Consider the following 16,258-nt stretch of genomic DNA (forward strand, 5'->3'; position numbering starts at 1 on the left):
GCTGGCTTTGGGTCTGAATTACAGGCCTCTAGCCACAGCAGAGAAGCTGTACTTCTTCCCAAGCCCTCTGTGATTCCAAATGGACCCGAATTTCAGCCAGCTCTGAGAATTGGAGTCCAGCTTTCCTTTCCCCCTTCCCTCCTTCTCATTGCTCCAGAGGGTCAGGATCCCCTACTTGTGGTGAACATGAGCATCTGGGTACCTGGCACACGTTGTAATGCTCAAAGAGAGATAAGAAGCCAATATCACTGCGTGCAGCAATGCCTCTGAGAAGTGTGATGTTCCCGTCCCCAGAATCCAGCTCAACCACATCGTTGAAAACATTGGACACAGCTTTCCCAGTCAGGAGCAGATTGACAAGTTCCTGCAGATGAGAGAAAGGGGAAAGACTCATCAAGTCTGAATCAGTTACTGAAAGAGTGGAGAGGAGACTGGGGAAAGAGAAAAAGAGTGGAGTGGAGAAGGAAGGAAAGTGAGGAGGGAGACAGCCTGAGAGCAGAGGAGGCTGTGACTTCAATTCTCCCACAAGCCCTGTGGGAAAGGCACTAACTTTTCTCATCAAGGTAACTCCAGGCACCCATCCACCTTTATTCCACAAGCACTCATTGAGTACCAACCATTCACAGGACCCTGTCCTATGCTGTAGGCTACTGGGGGCACTGGTGAAAGGGTGAGACATGGCTCTTGACATGTGCTTTGGGTCTAGACTGTGGAGTCAGGTGCATGCCTGCACATTGACACGATGCAGGATGTGGCTGGGGCTGTAAAAATGTGTGCATGGAGTACTCTGGAGCCAGATGAACACGAGGCCGCATGACTGGGTCAGGGCAGCTTTAAGGAGAAGTGACATTTGGGTGAGTCTTAAACGATGTTATTTTTTAAAGAAATCTTTTTATTTTGAAATAATTTTAGATTCAAAGGAAGTTGTAAAAATAGTACAGAGAGTTCCTGTGTACCCTTCACCCAGCTTCCCCCAATGATAACATCTTACATAACCAGAGCCCATTATCTCAACCAGGAAACTGACCACGGTGCAGTACCAATAGCTACACTCCAGGCCTTGTTTGAACTTCATTAGTGATGGTGGGGTTTTAATGGGGCAGGGAAAGCCGAGGAAGGTACTTCAGCAGGCAGCAAGAACAGAAGTAGAGAGGTGGGAGTAGGAAGCCCAAGTCTGAGTTCTAGCTCTGCCTCTGCCATTGTCTTGCTGCGTGGCATGAGGCATTGGGTGGTCCTGTGACTCAAGCTACACACCTGGCAAGCCAACAAGCATGCCAACCCTGGAACTTGGAGACAGTGACATGTGGAACAACATTCCTCCAGCAGTCACCTGCAACCCGTGCCTCCCACATTTTGGTGTACCAATATGGCTGGAAGGTCCCTTCCTTATGCAGGGTAACCAGGGGTCCAACCTCCTGTTAGGAATGGAGAAACTGGGGCTCACAGGCGGGTTACCCAAGCCACACAGCCCATTAGGGCCAGAGCTGAGCTTCCACCCACATCTGACTCTCTCTGTCCCATGTAACTTCCCTCTTCCCCCAACCCTGTTACCCTCATGGTACTATCTGCCTGGGCACAGATTCAAGATGAAGGGTGGCCTCTAAGGGCCCGCTGAGGAGGAATTTGAGCGAGCCCAGCCCCAGCACTAGGGCAGGCAGGTCTCTCTGTCTCATCCACCTTCTGCCACAGCTGGTGCTGCCTGTGACGCAAGAAGGCAGGCATCACTCCCACAGTGGAGCACGTAGGAATGGCCAGAACAGCCCTTGACCAGTGTAAAGTCTGGAGGGCAGAGTTTATAGAGGTGTTTTCCCCTGAATCGTGAAAATGACATTGGGGGTTAACAAATCCCTCAGTTAAAACCAACACCCCTGCCCCAGTGACAGTAAAAGAGGCCTCCTCTTATGGCCGCAGAGGGACCCCCACTGGAGGGAGATACCAAAGGGGACTTATTGTGTCCTTGTAGAGGAAATGAGACACAAGAATTTGGAGGAAATGTCTGCTGTAAAATAATGCACCTCAGGGGCAGCAGCTGCTGAGAAAGGCACAGCCTTTTTCAGGCGAGTTCGAGTTTTCCAATCTGGTTTTTCAAGAGGGATAAAAGCCCCTGCTCCCTGATCTGTGTCTAAAACCTTCTTCATAGCAGGAAGCCTTTTTGAGATGGTGAAGAAGGGGCATCAGGCCTCTCCCTGCTCCTAGACTCCAAAGTCACACAATGGCAAAGCTTAGCAGTCCCTTTCTACTCAGTGTGGTCTGTGGACCAGCAGAATCGCCCTCCCTGGGGAGCCTGACAGAAATTGAGAATCTTAGGCCCCAGTCCAGACCCACTGAATCTGAGCCTGCTCTTCAGCAAGACCCCTAGGGGATTCATTCAAAGTGTAAGCAGCCCTGGTCCAGTCCAAATGCCTCTTGTACAAATGAGGAAACTGATGCGCAGGAGGGGAAAAAGACTGCCCCAGTTCATATTGTGAGTGAAACAGAGAACAGGGCTTGGGACCCAGCCCCAGACTCTGATCTGGGCTCCTCTGCACCCTGCTTGACTGCCCACACCTGGGCAGCATCCTTCTCTGCCCCAGAAAAGGGGAAGCTCCCATGGGGCAGGCAGGTGCCTGGAGTGAGAGTGAGGCCACCCCGAGCAGCCAGAAGAGTAGCCACTCCCCGTGAGGCCTTCCTCTAGGGTGGTGGGCAGCAGCCAACCCCACGGTCCCTCTGTGGGTGCCCTGGACAAACCACAGGCCCCAAGCTTGCCTTGTATGGTGCCCAGGTAGGTTTCCAGAGCTGGGCGCAAGTGAGCCAGGACCCCCAGGACAACTGAGTCCTCAGTTGAGCCCAGAAGATGTGCAGCTCTGTCCAGCCCGTCCATGCTATGCTGTGTGGCCCCCCATGTGCTGAGAGCCAGATTTCACTGTGGCCTGTGTGGCTGCTCTGGGAGGCCTCATCATGGGGAGAAAGGCATGGATAGAAGCCAGGTGTAGAGCTGAGCTCCCAGTTTTGATGCCCACTCGGTAACATCTTGAAAAGGTCCCTTCCCTGGTGTCACCTGGGTGACTGAGAGGACCGATGACAAGCAACTGTGCTCAGGGTCTTCTTTGCCCCTGTGAGGTCCATTGAGGGCCCCTTTGTAAAGATGCAGAGGGAAGGGTGGCTATAAAGACAATACCTTGTGCAAACGTAGAAGAGGCCAGAGCCATCATCTCCCCAGCTGGACCCAGGGTCCCCTGGCCCATGCCTGAGACATCACTCCCTGTGTCCTGGGCTCCGGGCTGTGTAGCACTTTGGTCTGAGTTCAGCCTCTTTTGCATCCTCTGCAGCTCTGAGCACATAGATCAGTGCACAGAAAGCTGTCCAGAAACAGAAGCTAAACTGAGCTCTCTTTCTAGGTCTCCATGACATGACAGTGAAACCCAGCAGAGGTGGGCACGTGAAAGCTGCTTGAAGAGTGTTGGCAGAGGCAAGAAAGACTTGCCTTTTTCTTGGGCAAGAGGAGGGAGGAGGACACCTCCCTCTCTGAGGGACAGAGGAAGGGGAAGGATGGCCTGGGCCCCACAGCGCCCCCTGACCTGTGTACAGTAGCCATGTGCTCCAATCAGGTGGCTGGTGGGGACATCAAAGTCCTGGCGGATGCTGGAAAACACAAGAAGAAGCATTGTTAGCACAGCTCTGCCTGACCCAGGTTGCAAACCTCGCTAGGTGACCAGGCGCTCCCCTTAGGTTCCAGGCTAAGACCCAGAATTCTAGATTTGGTGGGAACCTGAGCGCTCTGTTCTGCGCCCTCCATGGAGGAGGTTCCTACCCAGAAGGGATGGGGCTAGAGCCCAGGCCTCCTAGAGTAGAGCTCACTGCATTCTCTGGGCAATGGCCTCCACTCCAGCCGCACCAGGGCTCTGCCTACACCAGAGAACAGCAACTGAAGCATGACACAGAAGACAGGACCCTGGGTTTGGAATCCAGTGTCCTGAATTCACATCCCAACTGTCACTACCAATGGTGTAGACTGAGGAACCCTCTTCCACCTCTGAGCCTCAGTCTGTCAGCCTGTAAAATGGGAGGAATGGACTCTAATGTTTTCTTGAGTTGTAGAGTAACAGTCACCACCACCTGCTCCTGCACCAGGCACTGTACGCACACTATTCCCTAAAACCCTTTGAGAAAACCAAGCCTCAGAAAAGGGATGTCTTGCTCAAGGGTGCCCAGCTCTGAGGCCTGTGCCCCCACCCCATGGTACCACTGTGGTTCCACCTCAGAATGGAGTCCTTCAAAAGGTGCAAGGTGAAAACCTACTTTGCTGAAGACATTCCCCAAACTGAAAGAAATGGGTTGAGCACCGCTGGGAACCAGAACAATTCAGTATCCCGGTAAGCAGAGGTGTGCCGCACGTGAGGCAGAAAACCCTCCCAAGTCTCCATCCTCCTTCCCAGCTTGCTGTCCTGCTAGGAAGCCTGCCATTAGGACATGGTTCCTTTTAGCCACCCCAATGCAAATCCCTCTGGGAGATGAAAACTCTGTTGAACAGAGCCCTGTAAGGAGCACACAGGGAAGGAGCTGCTATCTACTCACTGTGCTCAGAAGGTGGCAATTGCAACCACCAGCCCTGAGTGAAGTAGGAATTCCTGTCTCTATTTTATAGATGTGGGAAGAAGCGCAGAGAAGCTGGCTCTGGGGGGCAAGGTGAGGCCAGGGAGCCTGGGTCCCAGGCCTGTCCCCCCAACTTCTGCACATGACCCTGGGGGGCACACACAACCCTGGGAGTCACACTTGAACCTGGAGGTCACATGCAACCCTTGGGGGTACACACAACCCAGGCAGGTACACACAACCCTGGGGGGCACACACGGCCCTGGGGGTCACACTGGACCCTGGGGGGCACACATGACCCTGAGAGGCACACTTGACTCTGGGAGGCACACACGACCCTGGGGGGCACACACAGCCCTGGGGGGGCAAACACAGCCACCCAGCACTGTGTTCAGGGCCTGGCCCCCTTCCTTCAACTACACCCCAAATAGAGAGGCCAGGTATAAGATTTAGAGAGGAGACCCAGGGGTAGGAAGGGCTTAGCAATCAGAGCATTTATTTTTCCTTTCAGTAGAGGAGAAGAGAAACTTGGTCTCAATTTATGCTTTAAATCTAAGATCTGCCATAAGCCCACAAGCCTAAAATACACGCCTGGGTCTCTGTCTGCTTCCAAAACAAGTTTAGAAATTCCAGCTCCACAATACTTGGGGAAAACACTTGCTTGTGTTTTTTAATAACCATGGCCAAACACAGAAGGTTTATGGTCCACATGAGAAGATGAGCTGGGGTTACCCTTGCAGGAGCTTGCAGAGAACCACTAAGGCTTGGGGGTCTTCTGGGAAGGGTGGTTGAGGCTCACCCACCACAGATAGCCCAGCAGGCCTGGGAAGGAGCCAGCTGGGAGTGACTCATGGCAGAGCATAGCACTCGGCTGGCGCTAGCTCAGGCAGAAGAATTGATGGAAATGCTCTCTGCAGCATATACAAGCATCTTCTGAAGAGAAGAAAATAACCTCAAAAGGGTCCTGAGGGGGGGCCGATAAGCATCACTGGCCCCATGCCACCTGGAGCTTTTAGAAGCAGTCCAATCTTCATAAGCTCATTGCCTCGTGTTCACCCAGTGGGCTCGAGAGCCTGCGTCAGCTGGGAGCAGGGGGACAGGCAGAAAGGACAATGGGAGGAAATGGTAATTGCATCCTTAGGTGCAAACACGATGGGAAATTCAGCAGTGCGCTGAGATCTTAAAAGGGAGGAACATCTGCATTTCACATCAGGGCATTTGAGAGAGAGATGCCAAAGAGTGGCTTATGGTTTAAGAGATTTACAACTTTGGCAAATCTAGATGCCCAGACCTCCCTCTAGGGGAATTCTCTGGAGAGCTGAGTGTGAGGAGTCCTTGAGCAGAGGAACAACAGCCTCAGCACTGCCCCAGAGAGAAGGTAATCCACATGGCTAGTCCCAGCCTGCTGTGTGGCCTCGGTCTCCCCTCCTGCAGCACGAGGGGCCTGGACAAGATGAGAGGTGTAACGGGATGAACTGCGTCCCCTTAAAATTCATATGTTGAAGTCCTAACCTCCAGCACCTCAGAATGTGTATTTGGAAATACAGCCTTTCAAGGGGTGACTAAGTTAAAATGAGGCCATTAGGGTGGGCCCTAATGCAATCTGACTTGGAAGAAGAGGAAACCTGGACACACAGAGGGACACCAAAGATGCACACTCACAAAGAAAAGATGAAGTGAGGACTCAGTGAGAAAGTGGCCACCTGCAAGCCCGAGAGAGAGGTCTGACAAGGTACCAACCCTCTGGCACCTTGATCTTGGACTTCTCACCTCCAGGGCTGTGAGACACGAATGTCTGTCATTATGGCAGCCCTAGAAACCAACACAAGTGGCCTCCAACATCTTTTTAGATTCAGAGCCCTTTCTTCAAATGCAATACTACAGGCAGAAGCCCATTATATGAAACATACGGGCTGAAGGCAGTGTGGAGGCTTGTCCCATCCTTCTCCTCCTCTATCAGCCCCTGGATCTCCAAGGACATGCAGCATCCTAGGAGCGGGGGCCACCTGAGCCACAGCTGTGACTGTCCCTTACCAAAGACTGACTTAACCATCCAGTCTAATGAGCAGCTATCTCCTCCATGTCCTCCTGGGGGCTGGATGACCCTGGGCCCTCAGAGAATTCTGCACAACCTGAGGAACCAGGCACCAAGCTGGATGACAGGAGCCAGGAGGGCCCAGGACCAGACAAAATGGAAGCTGTTCTGCACTGGGGGCCCCTCCAGGGAGCAGAGCTTGCTGGGATTTCAATCCAATAAGCACAAAGGAGAGATGGGCTTGACCAGGGGGTGAAAACTCACGGAATAGGCTTGGCCCTGGCTGCCCTGGCTGCCCTGACACCAACCTCCGCAGCATTCTGGGAGCGAAGGGTCAGAACCCTGAACCAAGGGTCTGGGGTGATGACCCAGCCTCCAGGGATGCCTGTATCACCCAAAGACAGAGAAGGAGGAATAGAGAGCTTTGCCCAGGATGCCAGCAAGGACCAAATCTCCCAACTCTGTCCACCATCAGAAGGTTCCTGAGATACTATGCTGTATCAAGAAACAGAACAAAGGGGATATCAGGGCTGGGAGAGTTTGCAAGGCTCGGAATTTTGCAGAAGGTAAGATGAATGCCCAGAGACAGTAGAGAACTGGCCCTGAGTTAGTGACAGATGTCAGCCCAGACTCAGGGCCCTCTGCTTCCCTTCTCCATCTGCCCTCTGTCCATACATCCCGGAAGGGGAAGAGGCTCTGCCACTGAGCAGGCTGCACAATGCATGGGCCTTGAATCTGCATAGTCTCAGGCACCTTCAAATGCATCTTTCTCTCAAAAGCCTTGTAAGGCCAGGAGGGTAAGACCACCATCTCTGTTTTACTGATGGGGAAACTGAGGTCCAGTCAGTAAAAAGGACTCGTGGTTTTGTGGTCACACAGAGTAGGCAGGACTAGGACTCTGTCCCTAGTACCAACATCACAGTGTCTGCTGTGGCCTGAAATATGGGATGATCAGCCAGGCCAGCCAGCTCCAAGCAAGCCTTGGAGTCCCAAAGCCCTACCCCTGGCCCCCACCATTGCTGGCTCAGGCACAGCTTGTCCCTTTATCTAAAAGCCTCCCTGTGTGAATCTGGGCATGTGGTATAAAAGTTTCTGAATAAGAAGGAATGTAAGTCCAAGTGGCCTAGAGACCTGGTCCCAGCCCACAGCCATTCACCCAACACGAGCATCCACTCGGCCCCTGACTGGTGAGTGACCTCAGGCATGTCCTGACCTCTCTCTCAGCTTCTGTCTTCACTTAGAAAACCAGAGGACTGGAGCAAGAAATCTCTAGGGGCCTCCTAGGATGTGCACAAGTGTGCCTGGTCCATGACTCTATGGAAAACATCAAGCCTGAAGTAGGCAGTTCTTACCCTGGGGAGACCCAACCAGCTATCCCCCCTCCACCTGACCACTAGGGCACCAGGCCCTGGAGGAACACTGTCCTACCAGGCCAGCTCGTGTTTGCCACTCCCAGAAACTGACCCTTGACCACACTTCCCCCACACACCAGCAGTGACCTCCAGAGATAACAGCCCTTTCGTGGGGTTTATATTGACTTTTAAGGACAACATCAATAGTGTAAGGGCAGCTGTGGTACAACCAAGAGAACTTGGGCTCTAAAGTCAGAGGGCCCTGGTCAAATCCAATTACTGCCACTTATCAGTTATTTCCCTCTCTGAGCCTCAGTCTCCCCATTTGCAATACAGGTACAATGATATCTCCTTCTATTAAAGACTGCTGTGAGAACTGAATGAGATGAACTATATAAAGCATTTGGCATTCGGTAAATGTCACTTCCTTTTTCCTACTATAACAACCATAATAACAAAAAACAAAACAAAACAAAAAACAATGACCAAGAGGTCATGATTCCTGCCATCTCAACCACTCATATCACGGCCAAGAACCCAGAATAAACCAAGACCTCCGAGCAGTTGAAATGGAGCTGTGAATATCTGAAGAGGATTTGGATACAGCAGATATCAACTGTTTTCCCAGGACGGCCAAGAGGGAGTAGACGATGAGTCAGAACCAATGGGTGTCAGGCCCCTTCTGCCACCTGCACTGCGTGACCTTTGGTAAATCGCTTTCCATTTCTGAGCCTCCGGTGTGTCATCCCGACAGGGATAACAATAATTACCTCAAAGGGCTGTTGCAATAAGGGACTAGACCATGTCAGGTCTTGCAAACTGCAGAGCGCTCCACAGGCTAGAGGGTCAAAGTTGTTTCCATTCTCAAAGCAGTAAGAGGAGAGGGCTAGGATGGGAGCCCAGGAGGCAGGGGGAGAGTTGGTGGAAGGCTCTGCAAGATGGAGAAAGAGGGACCTGCAAGGAGGAAGAAGGGAAAGCAGGGACCCAGGCTCATCAGCAGCTGGCCAAAGCCCTTCCCAAGCTGCCTTCTGCCACCCACCTCTTCCCACCCACCATGTCCAGCTCCTTCCCTCCCAAATAGACCCTGAGCAACTGATCCCTGCAAACCCCCACCAGTGGCCTCTGCCTACTTTGTTCTTGCTGCCTGCCAAAACCCTTCCCACTTATCCCTCAGATCCCTGCTAAATGTCACCTCCTCTAAAATCTCACTCACCCCAGGGACAGAAATGCCCCATCTCTCCTCCCCTTCCTAAGGGTACCCACCAACTGCTTTTCACACACCAGTCTTGCCTCTCCAGGTGGTAAGGACTTTTGAGGGCTAGAACTGGTCTCCAGACCCCGCAGGTGCACAGCAACTGTGCCCCTAAATGACATGAGCCTACCCACACCTACCCCAGGTGACACTGCATGTGAGAAAGGCCCTGGTGGAACAGCTTCCAGGAGCTGGAAGAGGCAGGTGGAAGTGAGCACCCCACACACACAGTTGAGGCTGGTCTGGCACAGGAGACCCTTTCAGCAGGTTAATTACCTCTCCCTCCTTCTGAGGCCTGTCCTCTTTCTCTGTGCACCTGGCCCTTCGTGAACATGTAGGTAAGGTCCCTGGGTGAGTGGGTAGGGGCAGGAGATGCCACAGGACCGAGGGTCTTGAGACCTCCCAGCTCTTCAGCGGCCTGGGTGTGTCCCCCCCTTCTCAGCTGTGCCAGGTGGGCCCCTCCCACCCAGCTCTCAGGCTTGGTGTCCACGACAGAATGACTGTCCTCACAGCTCAGTGGCTGTGACTTGCCATCTCAGCAGCTTAGGGGTCTGGCCCAGGCACAGTTGGCTTGCTTTAGCCCAGCCCATGCCAGCTGCACTGCGAGAGGACAGCAGGTAGTCAAGCACCCAGCTGGTATGGGCCTATCTAGGGCCTCATTTGCCACCTCTCTTTCTAAGTCAGCAGACACAGCTGAGCAGCTCCTGTTACCCCTCCCACAGTCCAGGGAAGACGATGGAGGCACAGGGTCTTTGACTGAGAGCCAGGAGCCTCGGGTGATGCTGCCAACTGTGCCATTAACTGACCCTTCACTTCTCAAAGTTCCCACACCTGTAAATGATATAAGGGTTCGTAAACGAGATAAGGGTTCCAGCCTGTGGGCCCATCCCTTGGGTTGCCACAAGACCACAAAGGCCCAGGATGGCAGCAAGGGCCCTTTCCCTCTCTCCTCCACCTCCAGCTCCTGCTGAGGCTAAGCCTCCAGATTCAGGTGTCTGCACAGGGTCTCCAGAGGAAGCGAGGCAGAGATCTACACGACAGAATTTGGTTCCCTGTAAAGGGGCCTGGGGACAAAGGAGCAGGTGGCTCCCAGGGACAGGACCAGGGAGAGAGACAGAGTCAGTGGAAGGATGTGGAGTCTCAGTGGCAGGCCCAGTATTTCCATGACACTGGCATCTATGCCCCCGTGGGTCCACCTTCCATTGTCACCTTGGTCTCTTGAGACATTGCTGAAAATCTTCATTAGTGGGGCCTCTGCCCTAATCTGAAAATCTGAATCAGTGTTAAAGTTCAGCTGGAGTTTATTGAGGAAGTTCCTCTCCTCCTGTTTCCCAGCTAAGCTTCAAAAGGTCTTAGCACGCTGGGTGGGAAGGACACTTACCCAACCCACCCTGCCTCACATGTGACCTGGGGGAAGACTCAGGTGAGAGACGGCAAGTGAGCCACAAAGCCAGGGTGTCTGTGCAGAGACGGGAACCCAGGGGTCAGGCTCCTGGTCTAGGTGGCTCTGTTCACACCTCACTATTCATTATTCTGGGCTGGCAGAGGCTCAGCACAGTCCCAGGTAAGCTAACGAGCATCCCATGGACCCCTCCCATTCAGAACAGCACATTTGAACCTCCAAGAGCCGGTGATTCTCAAGGGGAACAGCCCCTGTTCTCATCTCACCCCACGAACCACCCACCCCCGTGATTCCCCTCAGAGGGTCTCTGACGGGGTGAGCGCTGCCCGCACTTGCTGGAACAGAAAGCTTGGTGATCTCTTTTCTCCCTTACTGAGAGGAGCCTGGGGGCCTCCATGAAGGCTCAGCCCACCCCAAACCCACATCTGCTCTCCTGTTCTCAGATACTTGTTTCCTGATTCTGCCCTATCCCTTTGCTAGCAGATGTGGTGGCCTTCTCTGGGCAGTGACTGCCTTTTGGGGATACCCCAGGTCCATACATATGTGATGGTGCAGCCCAGGCCTGGCCACGGCAATCACACCAGGAATGGCACCCAGCACCCAGCAGGCTGAGGAGCTGCTGGAGAAGGGCTCCCTTGAGCCCACCATGCAGGAGGACCTTCCTGAGAATGCAGCTGGGACAGAGGAGCCAAAAGTGAAGAGACAAAAGAACAGACACCAATTCCCAAAGACGATGTCTGGGTTCCTGGATCCAGCCCCTCTTAAAGCCTGGGCTTCTGATAGGAATCAGTCAATAGCTTTGTTTCTGCTTATACTGGCTGGGAATTGAGCTTCTGTCACTGTCTTTCCAACCAACACTCACAGTTGGCTTTTGTTTCAGGACTATTTGCACAAAGGAATCAACTATTTTGTTGCTGCCATTGCTTTTAATCTCTTGAGGAGAGTTACGAAGAGCCACAGAGTGACATGGTGTGGGTCCTGCCCAGTATCTTCCCTCACCCTCAGCACCTAGCTTGTGCTGTTCTAAAACTGTTTCAGCAAATGACAAGCTACCACCTCTTCCGGAATTTCAAGACTGCCTCTGGGCAGCTGAACTTGCTGCTGTAATGAAGGCCAAGAATCTACTGCATGAAAAGGTTTTCACCCCCACTGGACCTTCTCAGGGCCTCAACGACCTGGCCAGGTCTGTGCTCCACCGAGGCACCGGAGCAGCCCATGCTCAGTGCTGCCCAGGTCTGGTTCAGAGCTGGTCCTGACCCCAGGACCCTGAGCATCCTTGGGGCTTGCGAGAGCTCCCTGGGGAAAGTTCTAGCCATGTGGTTTGAAAAGCAGCAAAGCTTGGCGAGCATGAAATCCTGCATGAGATTTACCGTAAGCAATTCGAGATCTTAGAAAAGAAAATAAACGGCTTGAAATCAAGTGGAAAAAAAACCTTCACAAGGCTTTGCACAGCCTGGGATAAACAAACCTCAAAGGTCTGTTTCTTGACTGTTCTTGGGGCCTCTGACAATGAAGTGGCCAGGCAGGCAGTGGTCAGCAGCACTTGGCTAGGTTTACATCTGTCCATGGTGTCCTCACCCTGTCTCTGGTCTGGGTTAGGAATGGCCAACAGACAGGAGGCACTGACTTTGGTGCAAGAGCCAAAGAAGAGAAGCCTCCAGTGCCCAGGCATGAGTCAGAGAACCCTCACCAGGAGGGAGGGACCACCATGCCCTCTCCATCACACACCACAATCACATGCACATGTACACAATCAAGTCACCCTTCACACAATCTCCAACACAACCACCAACACCCATGTCATCTCACACCTGGCCATACAGTGTCACCAGTCTCTCCCATCCACGCACACACTATCACACCACCACAAATGTACACATACACACGCTGTATTTGTAAAGAACTGGCTGGGTTTTCCCAGCCCACCACTCTGCTTCTCTCGAGCTGAACTGCAGTTGGTCCTGGAGACTCAGCTGTCTCTTTTTGCTACCAGGACATGTTTTCAATTGCCCAAAGTGGTAACAGATTGCCCTGAAATGGCATCAGAGGGTTCTTTGGCAAAGCTGAATCTGAACCCCAGAACAGGAAGGCCCTTAGCGATCATCTGGTCCTGAGGTTTTTAAGCTGTGTATGCAGAGCTGGGGCTTCTCCAAAGGGGGGTCTCAGGGACGGTGGCTGGAGAGCAGGGGTTGGTGCTGGATTGGCAGGCTGGGGAGGGGCAGCAGGGGCCTCTCCCTCTCACCTCTGCCGCTCTAATCAAAGTCATTCTGCTGCATCTGCTTCACACAGTGAGCTTGAAAATAAAACTTATTTGGGTAAAAAAAATCAGATTTTGTTTTCATTACAAACATGGTTTAAAAAGCACCAGCCCAACCCCTCCTGTTAGATAAAGAACCTAAGGCACAGGCTGGGTCAGCCACACGGCTGTGGGTGACTGAGCTGCGCTGAGGACCTAGGTATCCTGATGCTGTTCTTGTGGTCAACAAGTGAGTGCTTTTCTGTGACTTGCCACCCCACTGGGCTTCCCTGGACAAACCTAATGGAGCCTGAGGTGGGTGACATTTGCACCCAAGTGTCCAAATGTCTGTAGAGAAAGGCATTTGCCGGCTGCTAGCCCTGGAGGCAGCAGGCAGAGGTGGGATTCCAGCCCCAGAACTGTTATCATTGCCCTGTGAATCACTGCAAACCTTCAGCAGAGCCTGGTATCCCTCGAAGAGCCAAGGCTGGAGGTGCCGGGATGCAGGGAGTGCCGCTGGAGTGCAGTGTGCCTGGCATGTGAGAGGAGCGGGCTGTTCTAGGGACTACCCTCTGGAAGGCCAGAGAATGGCTTATTCACGGGCACACTCCCACATGCAGGAATGCTAGCACATTATCTGAAATAATTTCAGTATGGCTGTCTCATGGGATCTGGGCAGCGCCCTGACTGCCCAGGCTGCCTATTCCCATCCTTGCTGGCATTCCTGTCTTTCCTCTTCAGGAGTCTCCCCTGGGCCCCAAGTGGGGTGGGAGGGTTAGCTCCACTCAGATGCTCACATCTCCTGCAGCCTCTCGGGGGAAGCATGCAACAGTCAGGAGGGAGCACTGGAGGAGCCCCCAGGCAGCACAGGCTGCCCAAGGCCTGCTCTGTTCCTCACTTGAAGCTCTCAGTTTAACTACAAGCTTGACTAAAGTTCTCTTGAACTTGAACAAATCAGAAAGAGCTGAGTGTTTTCTCAAGCACACTTCTGAACTGCATGCCCCTGGGTGGCGCTTGGTCCCACAGCCCCTCCTCACCCCTCACAGTGGCACTCAGCACAAGGAGCTCTCGGTTGCTCTAGACATGCCTGCCAAGGGTGAGTGTCACCACAGAAGCCCCATCAGGAATTGCTGGACATCCCTGTGGCTGTGCCTACTGAGATGGCAGCACGGCCTCCACCACAGGGCCCCAGGCCAAGGCTGCAGGCAAGGAAAGACAAGAAGACACACAGAGCCATTTGAGCTCCTGGGATAGGGTCGGACCAGCCGTGGCCATTATTCCCGGCTTGTACCCACCAGGAGCTGTGCTTACAGCTACATCTTATGAGGCAGGAATTCTCACTCCCACTTTAGAGGAAGAAACTCCAGCTCTATTCAGAGGAGTAGAGAGTCAGGCCTAAAACCAACCAACTTTTTCCAAAGTTCACGTTTTCAAACAGCAAACCCAAAAAGCCAGCTCTGGGGCCAGATGGCCTGGGTGGGGCCCAAGGCCACCAGTTTTACTTGCTGTATAATCTTGAAGCCTACTCACCTCCCTCAGCCTTGCTTCCTCCTCTGAAAAACAGGGATGGTGACAGCACTCACAGCAGCGCCCACCTAACAGGGCTGCTGCGGACTCGATGCGTTTGTGCGTAAAATGTTAAGGCAAAGGGCCTGGCACACGGGAAGCTTCACAGATGCTATCCTTACCGCTGGCAATGAGACCTGCCTACACACTGTTGTCTTAGGAGAAGGAAAGGGGAGGCCACAGGGTAAGATGAAGCCCAATCCATGCCTGCCTGCCTGCCTGGCCCGAACACCATAGCAGGGCTCTATTTGGGCCCTCTGGGAGGCAGAGGCCTGTACTGCCCCAGGGGCCTTGACCATCTGCCTGCAGGACCCAGGGAAGGGCCTCAGATGTCCTGGAAGAATAGCTGGACTATGTGTCTCTGTGTGTGTCCATGTCTTTGTGAGTTTTTGTGTGTCTGTGTGTGTGTCTCTGTGTGTGGCCATGTATGCGCATCTGTATATCTGTGTGTATCCATGTTTGTGTTTGTGTATGCGTGTTGGCAGGGGTGTGACTTCAGGCCCATAAGCTTGAGGCTGTGCAGGTCCAGCAGGGCAGCATTCCCCACACTAATTCCCCACAGGTGCCCAGCTTGATTGGAAAGGGTAGGGAGGGGGAAGAAGCAGCCCTAGTCCCCCAGCTGTGCACAACATGAAGACTGGCTGGGCACGGAACCCTGAAGCCCCCTTCAGAGGGACAGGGCTACATGCAGGAGCATGCATGTAACAAGGCACCCACTCCCAGTGACCACCAGAACTGACACACTCGAGCACAGAGCCCTAGACTCCCAGAGGCAGAGGGCCCCCACATGGATGGGGGCGCTGAGACTGGCATCATTGAGCCTGGCCCTCCTGAGAGTGCAGCTTCCCCTCAGGGAGATCTGGAGACTCCCACCCAACCCGTCAGCCCAGGAATGAGCCAAACCAAGAGTAAACCCAGTCCTGGGGAGAAGGTGGTGCAGCTTATGGTCTCCATGCACGTGAGTCCACGCCAGGAATGAATCATATCATTACGGCAGGATTAGAAGTTGGAAAGCGCTGTGCGCTCACACGCATTTAATAAGGTCAGAAGCAGCAAGCAGCAGGCAGCCTGGTGCACGAGGCCACAGAGTCCCCACTGTCCTCCCCCGAATCCACAGCAGAGGCCCCTGGAAACAGGGAGGGCGCCGACCAGACCCAACCAGGCCGGGAAAGAAGTGTCTCCTGCTGTGACCTCCCGCCCCTGGGCACCACAAGGCTACTCACCCTGCCTCCCCACTTCCCAGGGCCCACCTGCTGAGAGCTGTTCCCAAATCCTCCCCACCATGTACCCCTTAAAGTAAGATTCACTCTCCCAGGACTCCAGGCCCCCAGGGCTCTGTCCTCTGCTTGCAAGTGAATGGGGCAATTGACTGTACTTTCCACAACCATTCATGTGCTATTAATCTGCTACACTTCCTGGTGACATGCCCAGGTGACAAATACAGACAAAGAGGCCTAAAAAACTCCTAGCGAATGAGCTTCATGGGGAAACTCCAGCTGTGGGGCAGGCTGGGGGACCATGTTCCACCTGATACAGAGTCAGCATAGACCCTGCCAAAAGGGGTCAGGCAGAGGAGATTAGGACAAGCCGCCCTGCCACCTCTCCCTGCCTCCAGGGCCCACTGGCCACCGCCCATTCACCACCCAGGATGCCAGCCTTGTCTACGCAGCTGCAGGGCTGCCTTGGTCTACAGCGAGGCCTTCCTGTCCTGAGCTCTAGAGGGCCCTCAGCCATCTCCTGGGTCCCAGCCTCAATTGTCCATCCCCTGCACAAGTGCCAGGGGCATCCCCCTGAGTGCTCAAGTGTGCACATACTGCAGTTCCAGGCAAGCTCCTCGAGGGCT

The 16,258-nt window shown here is 53.6% G+C and overlaps 1 protein-coding gene across 1 annotated transcript in view; it reads right to left on the reverse strand.

Moving 5' to 3' along the window:
- The window catches only part of MINDY4 (MINDY lysine 48 deubiquitinase 4), a gene marked incomplete at its 5' end in the record, with an annotated part of 122,665 nt that overhangs the window by 16,663 nt on the left and 89,744 nt on the right, over positions 1–16,258 (reverse strand). Inside the window, 2 exon segments of the mRNA NM_001131228.1 lie at positions 203–364; positions 3,558–3,621. Of these exon segments, the coding sequence (NP_001124700.1) occupies positions 203–364; positions 3,558–3,621 (226 nt within the window).

The sequence above is a fragment of the Pongo abelii genome, chromosome 6, assembly GCF_028885655.2.
Source record: "Pongo abelii isolate AG06213 chromosome 6, NHGRI_mPonAbe1-v2.0_pri, whole genome shotgun sequence".
NCBI classification, from domain to species: domain Eukaryota; kingdom Metazoa; phylum Chordata; class Mammalia; order Primates; family Hominidae; genus Pongo; species Pongo abelii.